The 12,584-nt window shown below is 36.5% G+C and overlaps 1 protein-coding gene and 1 long non-coding RNA gene across 2 annotated transcripts in view; both read left to right on the plus strand.

Moving 5' to 3' along the window:
* The window catches only part of LOC145029172 (uncharacterized), a 1,887-nt gene extending 916 nt beyond the window's left edge, over positions 1-971 (plus strand). Inside the window, exons 2-3 of the long non-coding RNA XR_013676405.1 lie at positions 1-40; positions 861-971. The exon at positions 1-40 is cut by the window's left edge and continues 122 nt beyond it. This is a non-coding gene — a long non-coding RNA (uncharacterized LOC145029172). The remainder of the gene's footprint in view (positions 41-860) is intronic.
* A 9,216-nt stretch (positions 972-10,187) lies between these two features.
* PMI2 (PLASTID MOVEMENT IMPAIRED protein (DUF827)) lies at positions 10,188-12,584 on the plus strand. The gene is made up of 2 exons (XM_078980575.1): positions 10,188-10,453; positions 10,546-12,584. Exons 1-2 carry the CDS (start codon positions 10,442-10,444, stop codon positions 12,166-12,168), a joined length of 1,635 nt encoding a protein of 544 aa, XP_078836701.1. The 5' UTR covers positions 10,188-10,441; the 3' UTR covers positions 12,169-12,584.

The raw sequence follows: 12,584 nt of genomic DNA on the forward strand, positions 1-12,584 counted from the left end.
GGGCTACATCTTGTAGAGATTTAAGTGTGCTTTTGATCAGGTGAGTCTTCCTTCACAGTACATATGGGTTGAAGGCATTAATGTCAACCTACTAGTTTATGATGTAGTGTGACGATTTTCTTTGTGACAATTGTCATTTATGCCTGTATTTGCTTGATGACTCTGTGATTCTTGTTATGATATTATGTGGTAGTAGTAGGGGTGAAATAGACCCCATATCCAATTGAAATAGACTGAAGGGGATTATGAGCACCCATATATGCTTGATGGTATCCGGTTGAAATAGGCCGAAGGGGATTGCAAGCACCAAAATATGCTTGATAGTATTTGGTTGAAATAGACCAAATGGGTAGTCAAGCACCTAGATATGCATGATAATATTCGGTTGAAATAGACTGAATTGGTACGCAAGCACCTAGATATGCTTGATAGTATCCGGTTGAAATAGACCGAATGGGTAGGAAAGCATCCAGATACGTTTGGCAGTATGTTTGTTTAGTATGTGGTAGGGGTGAAATAGACCCCATATCCAGTTGAAATAGACTGAAGGGGATTATGAGCACCCAGATATGCTTGATGGTATCCGGTTGAAATAGGCCGAAGGGGATTGCAAGCACCAAAATATGCTTGATAGTATTTGGTTGAAATAGACCAAATGGGTAGTCAAGCACCTAGATATGCATGATAATATTCGGTTGAAATAGACTGAATTGGTACGCAAGCACCTAGATATGCTTGATGGTATCCGGTTGAAATAGACCGAATGGGTAGGAAAGCATCCAGATACGTTTGGCAGTATGTTTGTTTAGTATGTGGTATTTTGGGGAACTCGTGCTTACGGTTTTCAGCTTATGTTTCAGGTACTTCTGTTTTGAAAGGGAAGAGCTCGAGATGACTGCATTGCACATACCACATTGTTTCGCATATTACATGACTCTGATGTACTTGGATGTTTATTAATACACTCTGATTCACTATGGTTTTCATGATATTGTTTTGGATAATGGTTTCATTAATTTAAAAATCAAAATTTTTACTCTTAATTTTTGGAACGTTATAGTTCTCTTGGCTTGGCTAGTTCCTTAATCCTACTTATCACATCTGGGTCCTTGAGGTATGAATTTCTAAGTAATATTATGAGTTTTGGATGGCCACGACGTGGTGGAAGCATCTCCATGATGAGGCATGGGCCAATACGAGTTGCGTATCTCATTTAAGGCACCACGACGTGACACTATAGTGATCACGAAATGACATCTGGGTTTGGGCAAACCCTAAATATTTGGGCTTAGGCCCTATTAAAGTAAGTAATGGCTAGGTTTTCCTCTACCCTCATTCTCTATCACATCCAAACATCTTGAAGCAAACCCTAATCCATTCTCTTCCATTTTTTTAGCTCATTTTGGTGTTCTTGGTGGCTCGTGAAGGAAGAAGAGGGTTGTTGTGGTGTAGAGAGCATCCTGGCAAGCCTAGATATTTCATTAAGCACCTCCTGGACTTTTGTAAGTCATCAAGACTTGATCTTTTTGGGTCTTTTGCTATATATTTAGGTTTATTGCATGTTTTTGTCCCTTATCAAGTTTAGAATGGTAGAATGAGATAAAGTTTACAACTTTATGGCTCATATAGGTCCTCTGAGCCTTATATCTTCTGGATCCAGAAAGTTGTATGCAAGTTGAGGGTCTTGCATGAGTTTTACATCATATTATTACCTTTTGACCTAGAAAAGTGGAAGACATAAATAGAACATGCATGTCCTTAAAGATTGAATTTTTATAGACCATTAGGGTCCCTAGAAGCCTACTGGAAATTATGAGTTGAGGGATTAATGGATTAAGGACAAAATCCATTAAGTTGCCTATGCACAAAAACCACGACGTGACAAGTTGATTGCCACGATGTGTGAAATGAAGGGGTTCACGACTGTTTTGGTCGGACTCTACCACAACATGGTGGAATGTTTACCACGACGTGATAATGGATCTGTACACGACTGGGATCTTTGGCCACGATGTGACCTTAGGTAGGACACAACATAAAGGTCAACTGATGTTGGCTTTGACCATTGAATTTTTGACCTGGTTGACTTTTGGGCAAACTGCTAGTCTTTGAGTGTGGATGAAAGTTTGACCTTGAACATTTCAACAGGCGGGCTGTAGCACCGATTTCTAAACTTTTTGAGTTGTGATTGTTCGACTACAAGAATGAGGTGAGTTTTCTCACTATACTATCTAGGATACTAGTTGTCTTTGTGATACTTGCATGGAAGAATAGGATGTGGCGCTAGAGATATGTATGAAAGACCAGGATCCGACATGGGCATTTGTACATAGGATGCTAGGTTTATGTGTGATACTTGCATGGAAGATCAGGATGTGGACCCTAACACTTGTATGTAAGATCGAGATTTGGCCCTCGGTAACGCAAAGAAATACCATGATTTGGCCCATGGCAGAAAGTGACTGCAAGACTATGATTTGACCCATAACATTCACTATCTTGTGTATGGTATGTGGTATTTTGGGGACCTCACTAAGCTTTATTCTTACAGTTTATGTTTAAAATGTTTTCAGGTATGCCTAGTTCCAAAAGGAATTGTTCGGCTTGATCAAATTGTATCCCCTAGAGATTTATTCTGCATTGACAATTTTTTTTATTTTTCTCTAATGTTTTGGAAATACTTTACTCTAGTTGTATTTTCGAACAAATGGATGAACGGTTTTGATTTATTTAAAATGAAATTCTTACTAAGTATTTTTGGGACACTACACTATTATTCATTTAGGAGGAAAGACCAACCTTTCCTTAAGAATCATTCCAAGAAACTCATAGCCTATGGGTATTCTAGTAGAAGTCTTCCTTTTTTGTTACCCGTACAACGAAATCGAAACTAACAACCTCCAATTACTTGTGCCACAACTCTCTTGGAACCTTATCATAGAAACCAAAAGTCTATTCTTCACACTTTTGCTTTAGTGGTCGATTCTCCCTCACTTGGGTTCAACCCATAATCCGTTGCTACTTGTAACTAACCAAGTCTAGGTTGGCTTTGATTAGGTGATCTGTAGCTCCTTTTGAATTTGAAGAAACTCGTGATTGTCATATCCAATGACTTTTGAAATTCTCATTGTACCATGATTTCTTGTGCCTACCGTAAGTGATCTCCTTACAGACCCTAACAAAAATAGGATAAAGTCGTGACAAGCACAACGTTGTCCAGAAATGCGCTAACACACACGTATAACTAAATGGTATAAGCAGGCATTCTAACGTAATTGAACTACTAGTAACAATGATGGTTGTTGAATTCACTTTATTTTTCCTGTTTCTCTGAGATGAGCACATTTTTGCGTTCCAATTGTCCCTCTTGTAATGATCCTCCTAACACCTCCAAAGCACTTGGGTGCAAGCGTACAAAAGACACTCGCATGTGCCTTTCTATACTAGCTACACCGATTATAGCTTACTTAGTTTCTTTCGTGAGAATCAATAGGTCTGAACTTATTTACTAATGGTAGTGCTTGAACTTAGACATGTTCCTTCATCCTTCGATGCACCTTCAATCCTAACTCTTGACTCATACACTCCACTTCTAATGGATATACACACGTTCCTTCCTTACTCATCCTATGACGTGGTTTCTATAACAACTAAAGTATCAGACTAAATGATCATATCTTGACAACCTTTTGTAAAAGATCCATAATGAGCTGAATCCTTGTTTCTATGAGACAAACCCTAGTAAGGAAGACACATTCCGTCTTGTTCTAATGTGGTACAATCATATCATGGTAGTTAGCAATTCTAGCTGCTAGTTGCTTCACCCCAACAAAGGCTTATAATCCTTCTATCAATTACATTGATCATCTCATTCTTAAATGACTAAAGTCAGCATTATGTCGGACAAGGTTCCCAAAATGAACTCTTTTATGCAAATTTACTTTATCCGGACTCGATCACCATACAATAGGTAAAGATGGAAATATCGCAAAATGAATTTTATAGTGTTAGCCACACTATCTAACCAACTACTAATGCCTTATAAACTTTGCAACTTTTCTTGATCCAAGTATGAGTCATGTGCTTTGGGTAGTATAGGCCTCTACTACCTTTCACACCTACTCATACTTATCCCAAGAATTTCCTCGCAGTTTCCGAGTCACTTCCAACACTACCTACAATGATTGCTAAACACACACACACACACATATATATATATATATATATATATATATATATATATATATATGTGTGTGTGTGTGTGTGTGTGTGTGTCTGTCCCAACAAGCACATACAACGTATCTTCCTAGACTTTATTAGGATTTTGCATCTCTATTGATGCCCTGCCTTATGAATATACGCCCTGTTAAGCACATACTATACTTCCTAGACTCTTCTTCTAGGATTCCTTTCATTTCACCCTACTATCAGTCGAGGAAGAATTTCTACCAATATTAAATAATTAATGGACAAATACAATTACATACCGCCAAAATCAAACAGTTTGTTGACTGAAAATTCTAACAACAGTTAGACTCATACGAGAGCTGTAGAATAGCGCCAAATCAAGCAATCTAAAACTATTTAATTCTGGGAGCATGTAACCTAATATATTTGTCAAATAGCTAATTAATATCAATATAAGGCATCTTAAGTATCAAACAATTATGTCTTGCAATTCCTGAAAAGATCCCTAGCCTAATACTATCATGCATTTCTAACAGTTCATATATCAACAGACATAACAATATGGTTATTTTGGGAATTACTTTCCTTTCTGAGCTTTGACTGACTATACGCATGACATTCTTTTCTTTTTCTAAAAAGATTTATTAATTACTCAGATCATTAGTTTGACTCTAGAATCACACGAGTGTTCATCTAATTCACTTAAACTAAGGCTTTGATACCAACTTGTAACCTTCCCAATTTTTTACCCAAATTTTTATTTTTATTTATTCAAATATATCATAGTATAATAACATTTTCGAAAAAAAAATGATACGAATACACATATGTATAGTCGAGCCTTGCCCTTCTCACAAATGAATGAAGTACTTGAAAAACATTTTTAATCAACTGGATAAGCATGAAGCTTAGTGAGTTTTCCAACCAATCCAACATGATCATTTCAGAAAAGCTATACAATTAGGAGGCATGATCATTTTGGCATATAGCTTTTCTGAAATCCAACAACCAAGCCAACATGCCCATTCTAGACACCTCTCTCATAAGTAGATCAATCAGTATTATGAATACAATTACTGATAAATCTTATTTATACATTCATAACAATGACAGTGAATACAAATATCAGTTACACTTAAAGCATAGTAAGTTTAGCCTAATTTTCAGAGATTCCTAGTGAAAAGTTGAAAAGTTGCGGGTAGGACCTCGATACCGAGCATTTCTTTCTGCCCAATTCTTTGTTGATCCAGAGTCTCACAAAAACTCCTAAATACTAAAGATATTTCAGAATTGGAAGTAGGGATTTTCAAAGGAATTTTCTCTAGAGGTGTGAGGAATAGTAAGAGCATTCACCATATATTTATAGGCGATTTTGAGGAGGTGTGTGCCACGTTACGACGATGTCTCTCATCTTCCACACTGTCACGTGTCGCTTTTCCTTTGGTCCACACCTACCTTCTAGAAGTTGCACGCATCGCGCGTACGAGATTCAATTTTATTCTAAAACCGTATATTTCTCATACGAACTCTATTTTCGACGTTCTTTATATCCATATGTAGCTATTGACAAGTACGATAACTTTCTTTTAGGCTCCATTGGCTAATTCTCACTCGATTTCTAAAGTTATATTTTAAATGGATTAGATTGTTAAAACCCATATAAAAATCATAACCCTTTCATACGACATGCGTTGTGGAATGTCTTTATATATCGACGGGTTCATATTCATGAGATCTTTAACTCTTGTTTAGATTGTTTCGGCTAACAATCAACAAATTTGAATTTTGATTCCTGTGTGGCACACTATTGCGCTGAAACTTCAAAAAAATTATAACTTTCACATACAAAGTCAGATTTAGGCATTCTTCACATGCATGCTCTTGGAATTATGATCACTACGAAATTTATTTAGATCACCAAGGCTAATAAGTATTATAATTATACTTTGTATTAAATCATATTGTAAGGAGAAAATAGAGTGTTACAAGTAAATGGATTATTGATTATGGTGCAACTGAACACGTTACTTATGATAATTCTTTACTTGAAAAATTACCCACTAAACGCTTTGAAACACCCGTAATCATACCTAATAGTTACACCATTCCCATCAAGAGTCATGGAAATCACACCCTACCAAACGGTATTACCATAAAGGATGTTTTGCATGTGGCAGATTTTGAATGCAACCTTCTATAAGTGACCAAAATTAGTAATGACTTACAATATGTTTTCAAGTTTCCCAAAATTCTTTATCATACAAGACTTGAGTTCAAGGTCATTGATTGGAACAGGTGAATGTGTCGGGGGATTGTATAGGACGGGGACGAGAAGATATGCTTTAATGACAAGTTCTGGTACTTGGCCCAAAAGATTGGGGAACGCTTATGTTTCTAAACTTTGTCGTTTTGATTTTATTAAGAATATTTCAGTTAATTCAAACATTGTTTATGACTCATGCATTAAAGCAAAGTTTACTAGATTACCTTTCCATCTTAGCAACACTAAACCAAAATCTTGTTTTGATCTTATACATTGTGACATATGGGTAAAGTATAGAATACCCTCACTTACACATGCAAACTATTTCCTTACTATTGTTGATGACTATAGTCATGCAATGTGGGTATTCCTTCTCAAACACAAACAAGAAGCTAGTACTTGCCTGGTTGATTTCACAAAATGATACAAGTTCAGTTTGAAAAGAAAATTGAAAGGCTTAGATGTGATAATGGGGGAGAGTTCACCTCCAATGACATGCTCGATTTTAATGTTAAAGAAGGTATTATTATTGAAACAACTTGTTCACATACACCTCAGCAAAATGGGGTTATAGAAAGAAAGCACAAACACCTTCTTAAAACAACGAAAACTCTAAAATTTGAAGCTAATCTTCCAATCAAATTTTACGAAAAATACATTCTGACTGCCAACACATCATTAACCATTTGTCGTTTGATGTGATTGACAACAAAACACCTTATGAGTGATTATACAACCAAAAACCTGGATTTGATCACTTGAGGGGTTTTGGTTGTCTAGCATATTATCAAAGCATATAAACTAGGGGAGATAAAGTTGAGATGAGAGGAAGACCAGGAGTGCTCTTTGATTACTCACCAAGAACAAAATGGTACAAAATATATGATCCACAACACAACAAGATCATTATGAACCATAGAGCCTAAATGGGATTGAAAATGTTTTTCCTTTCTCTAACGTAAATGGGATTGAAAACAAAAAGAGTTTTTCTTGTCTTTCCAAAGGAGTAGGAATTTGCAGTTAGGATAGAACAACCCGTCACTGAAAACTTGAATACCACTAAGGACAAACAAATTAATCCAACTGAAGATGAAGCACCTACTGTGTATGAAAATAAGACAATCGAACAACATCACACCATTGAGCATGCTCAAACATATCCCAGTCCATCTGAAGACCAAGAAACCATTCATCATGAACCATAGAGCCTTTAATGGCCAAAACGAAATCAGTTTATGTCAGTTCTTCTAAATGATTATAACATCAAGATTTCCCCATCCCTCGACCCCGAAGATTTATCTGCCTTCTCCGATCATCAACCCTTAATTGTACATCTTTTAGCTAATTTTGCCTCTTACAATAATTTTACTGATAAACACAAAGCTTTTCTTGCAGCCATTACCTCAAGCAATGAGCCAAAGAACTTTGTACAAGCCATGCAGGATCCCAAGTGGGTAGAAGTTATGAAGAATGAAATCCAAGCTCTTCAAAAAACAACTTGGATTCTTCAAGAGTTACCGTAAGGAAAGCGTGCTATTGACTTGAAATGGGTTTACAAGATAAAATATAAACCCAATGGAGGAATAGAAAGATAAAATCCCTCTTAGTCACTAAAGGGTTCACACAAATGAAAGGAGTGGATTATCACGATACCTTTTCCCCAGTTGCAAAACTTGTCATAGTCAGAACTCTTCTTCTTATTGCTGTAAAAAAGGGTTTTCATGTTTATCAGCCGGATGTGAAGAACAACGTTTTACACAACGATTTAAATGAAGATGTTTACTTAAAGATGCTATAAGGTTTTGGATCAAAGGATGATCCTCGTGTATGCAAATTAAAAAAGTCCCTTTATGGGCTCAAGTAGGCCTCTAGAAATTGGTATAAATTTTTTTACCATTTTCTTACAACGCCTTCGTTTAAAACCTTCAGGAGCTGATCATTCCTTATTTCTTTGTAAAAATAATGATTCTTTTGTTGTTGATCTTATTTACGTGGATAATGTTATCATTGTTAGTGATAACATGCAAAAGATACGAGATACGAAAAAGGCTCTTAATACTGAGTCTAGCATTAAAGATCTAGGTCCTTTAAAGTTTTTCCTCGGTATTGAGGTTGCTAGAACACAATATGGCATGGTCCTAAGTCAACGGAAATACACCTTGGACATTTTGGAAGATGCAGTGATGCTTGGTTGTCGACATGTTTCCGTTCCTATGGAGCAAAATTTGAAACTAGATAAATGTGAAGGAGAAGCCACGATAGATACCAATCAATATAGACACCCTATGGGTAGATTGCTCTATCTTCAAGCAACTCGACCAGACATCACGTACTATGTCAATGTTCTCAGCCAATGACTAGAAGGTCTAGAACTGGATACCTTCTACTATTAGGTGGTTCTTTGATTTTATGGAAATCAAAGAAGCAGCCATTTGTCTCCCGTTCATCGGTTGAGGTCGAATACAAAGTCATGACATCTACTATTAGTGAAGTAATATGTATGAGGGGGTTGTTGAAGGAACTTTACATGTCTCATTTTGGTCCAACTCAACTTTTCTGTGATAATCAAGCTGTGAGACATATCGACAATAATTCGGTTTTCCATGAGCAAACTAAGCATGTGGAAATGGATTGCTATTTTGTTCGAGAACGCATTGAGTCCAAGGAAGTTCAGCTTATGCATATTGACTTGAAGACTCAAGTTGTTGATGTTTTCACCAAGCCTTTAGGGGCTCAACGATTTCGTGATCTTCTTGACAAGTTGGGCATTATGAATCTCCACGCTTCAACTTGAGGGGGAGTACTGAGAATAATATTTGCTTCCATTTATATCCGTATCTGTTCATTTTATGTTTATCTCTTTAATTTATGAGTGTTTGTTAGATTGCTCATCATTGTATTCCCTAGCTATATAAAGGGTGCTATTTTCAAGATTATTAATTAATAAAAAAAACCTTTAACTTAATAACAAAGTTATTATAGGTTGTTTTTGGTACACTAGCTAAAAAACTAGTTTTTAGCTTGTATGTTAGTTTATAAAACATTATCTCAAATAGCTTATAAGTTTATAAGTTACTTTTGTGGTTTCACAAAACATTGCAATACATTATGTTATATGCACCAAACACAACCTTAATACTAACATAAAACCTTTCCGACTAAAAAATAATATCATGTAACTTCAAAATCCACCATCTCTAAAACATGTTCACCATCTTGTGCAACAAAATTCTAACACATTGTCTTTGCAAATGACATAGTAGGACAAACCTTATTAACAGAGTTTGGATGATAATTAACAAGCCACACAAGATTCACCTTTTACTACAAATACAAACATAAAAAATGAAAACACCTAAATGACCTTTTTCTATGTCCGGCTAAGGAAACAAAAACTTCAGAAAAAACGAACATTAGCTAGCTCATACTACAATGATCCTTGAAAATGACATTTTTTCTTCAAGAATATCCTTCATCCATCATGCATATAACTATTTAATTATAAACAACAAATTACCAATAGTAAAAGTATCTTGTGGACATGCAAGTATTTCATGAGCGAGGAGACATTCTTTATCCTTTGGTGATGATAGGAGATGATAACAAGCAGATTAGTGGGTCCCGGGTATAAAAATTAGAGGCTATGATGATTCCAATGTCTAGCAAGACAGCAATGGCCAAGATTCTATTCTTTTCCTTCATTTTTAACCCTCATTTTCCTTTTATTTACAACTTCAACCATTCAAAACATATACCCCAAATCTTTCCAAAGTCCTTTCACTTTATCTAAATCTTCCATCTCATCCCACTTTCTGTTTATCTTGTTTCTGTGTGCTTGAGTGAAAGATTCTACCTTTCGTAGTCAACTTGTATTTTCTTCTGGGTGTTTGGTTGAATCATTACAGTAGTTTCTTTTGTGCAGAGTGTGTGATGCTGTGAAAGATTGTACTTTTTTCTTCTCGTGTTGTACCTTTGTCCTAGCAAATAGTCATGATGCTTCAGGTAACTCCAATCTTGACTCTTTCGTATTCGTATTATTCGTGATTATAGTTTATAAAGTTGTCTATGGATTTCTCGTTTCCAAATTGTTACAGCCATCTGCAGAAAAGGAAAACAATCGAAATAAAGACAACAAAGAGAAATCTCCAATGTGGAAATCGGAAACCGATAGCGTAGAGTCCGAGCTTTCTGATGCGAAAAGAGCAGTTCGTGATTTAACTTTAAAGATCGAAGAATCAAATTCCAGAGCCAAATTGCAGAGAAAACCAAAATGGCGCCAAGAAGAAGAAGAAGAAGCAGGAACTTCATTGAGGAGCGAGGATGATCGATATGAAAAAGTGATGAAGGAACTTGAGCATGTGAAACGAGAATTGGAAAAACTTAAGCTCGATATGGCTCGCGTGTTAAAGGAGAAGAGGCACGCTGAGAGAGAAGCAAAAGAATCGAATTCTAAAAGGTCTAATCTGTCTGCTTCCATTGTATTGATGAAGAAAGAGATTCAAGAACTGGGTGAGGAACAAGCTCTTGTTGAATTAGCTCGAATTGAAGCTGTTAAAGAATGGGAAGCCATTGAAGCGCAGAGAGTGGAAGAAGCGAATCGCTATAAAACTCAGGTGGAAGAGAACGAAAGGACAAGAGATCTTCAAATAACGCTTTCTGATATACACTTGTTAGAAACTGAACTGAATATGGCTAAAGAAATGGACAAGAGAACTGAGGCTATGTCAAGGAATCAAGAAGGGTCTCCGTTAAACACGATTACAGAAGAACTGGAGGCCGCAAAACGAGAACTTGCTTCCATTAAAGGAGAAGGGTTTAATTTCATGGCTTCCATGGATATCATTAGAAAGGAGCTTAAGCATGTTCGAGAGGAAACTGCTCGATTAGAGAAAGCAGAACAGAAACGAGAGTTGACTGTTCAAAACCTCAACTCGAAGATCTTAAGGGCAAAAGCCAGACTAGAAGCACTTACAGCTTCTGAATCGAAAAACAACACAGTTGCAGCCAATCTATCGATAACACTCGCACAATTAAGAGCAGAAACCGAGAAAGCAAAGAAAGAAAAAGACGTTGTAGATGAAGAAATCGAAAACATGAAGGGGGAAATTGATAAAACTGAATTTGAAATAGATTTAGAAGAGGAAAAATTAGTAGCTGCCATGGAGGAGCTCAAAGCAATCAAATCATCAGAATCTGAAACCCTAGGAAATCTAAGGAAACTGATTAACACTACAGTAGAAGCTAGAGAAATGGCTTCGATTAACAGCTCGATAATCACAATCACGGATTTCGAATACAATTACTTAACGGGGAAGGCAGGTGGAGCTAAAGAGCTTGCTGATAAGAAAATCGCTGCAGCTGAGGCCTGGGTGGAAGCTTTGAAGGCAAACGAAAGAGAGATATTGATGAAATTTGAGATAAAACAACGAGAAATTAGGGATTTAAGCATTGAGGTAGAGGAAGAAGAAGAAGAAGACGTAGCAGAAGAAGATCGAAGCAGTCGACAAACAAAGATCGGGGCAAAAGTCATGGCATCGTCTCGGAAATCAGTGTACAGAGTTGGGAACATGGGAACTGCGAGACGGGTTAGATCACAGAAGTTTCGATCTCCAGCATCCCGATATACCCCTAAATCCGCTTCATTGAAGAGTGAAACAGTGATGCCAAAACTCAAAAAATTGTTTAACAACGCAGCAATGGGTGAGGGAATGATTTGATGATGAAGGTTTGTTGAGAACTTGAGATTGTGTAAAAGCTGAATAAAGAGCGTTGAAGAAGAATTCATAAGTCGTCATTTGAAGTTTCTTTTATAAAAGAATGTAGATGTATATGTAAACCGAGTACAAACACATCGTTTTTGAACATAATTAATGATTTTTGAACATAATTTATGTTTTGGTCACAACCCAAAGTTGGAGGCCTGATCCACAAGAGAAGGGTTGTTACTTGTTAGGCGTGGTAGCAAGGCCAAAATGTATTCAATGTTCGGCTAGAGGAACCCATAAAGTAGTGGCTCTTAACTAGAGCATATGGTGATTCCTGAGGTTTGTGGGCTTTGAAGCCATAAAGGCATATTGTGAGTGTGAGTGTGAGTGTATTTTCTACAAATCTAATAAAATCTTTTTAGTTTGTA

This window comes from Lactuca saligna, chromosome 2, assembly GCF_052625555.1.
Source record: "Lactuca saligna cultivar CGN05327 chromosome 2, ASM5262555v1, whole genome shotgun sequence".
In the NCBI taxonomy this organism is placed as follows: Eukaryota; Viridiplantae; Streptophyta; class Magnoliopsida; order Asterales; family Asteraceae; genus Lactuca; species Lactuca saligna.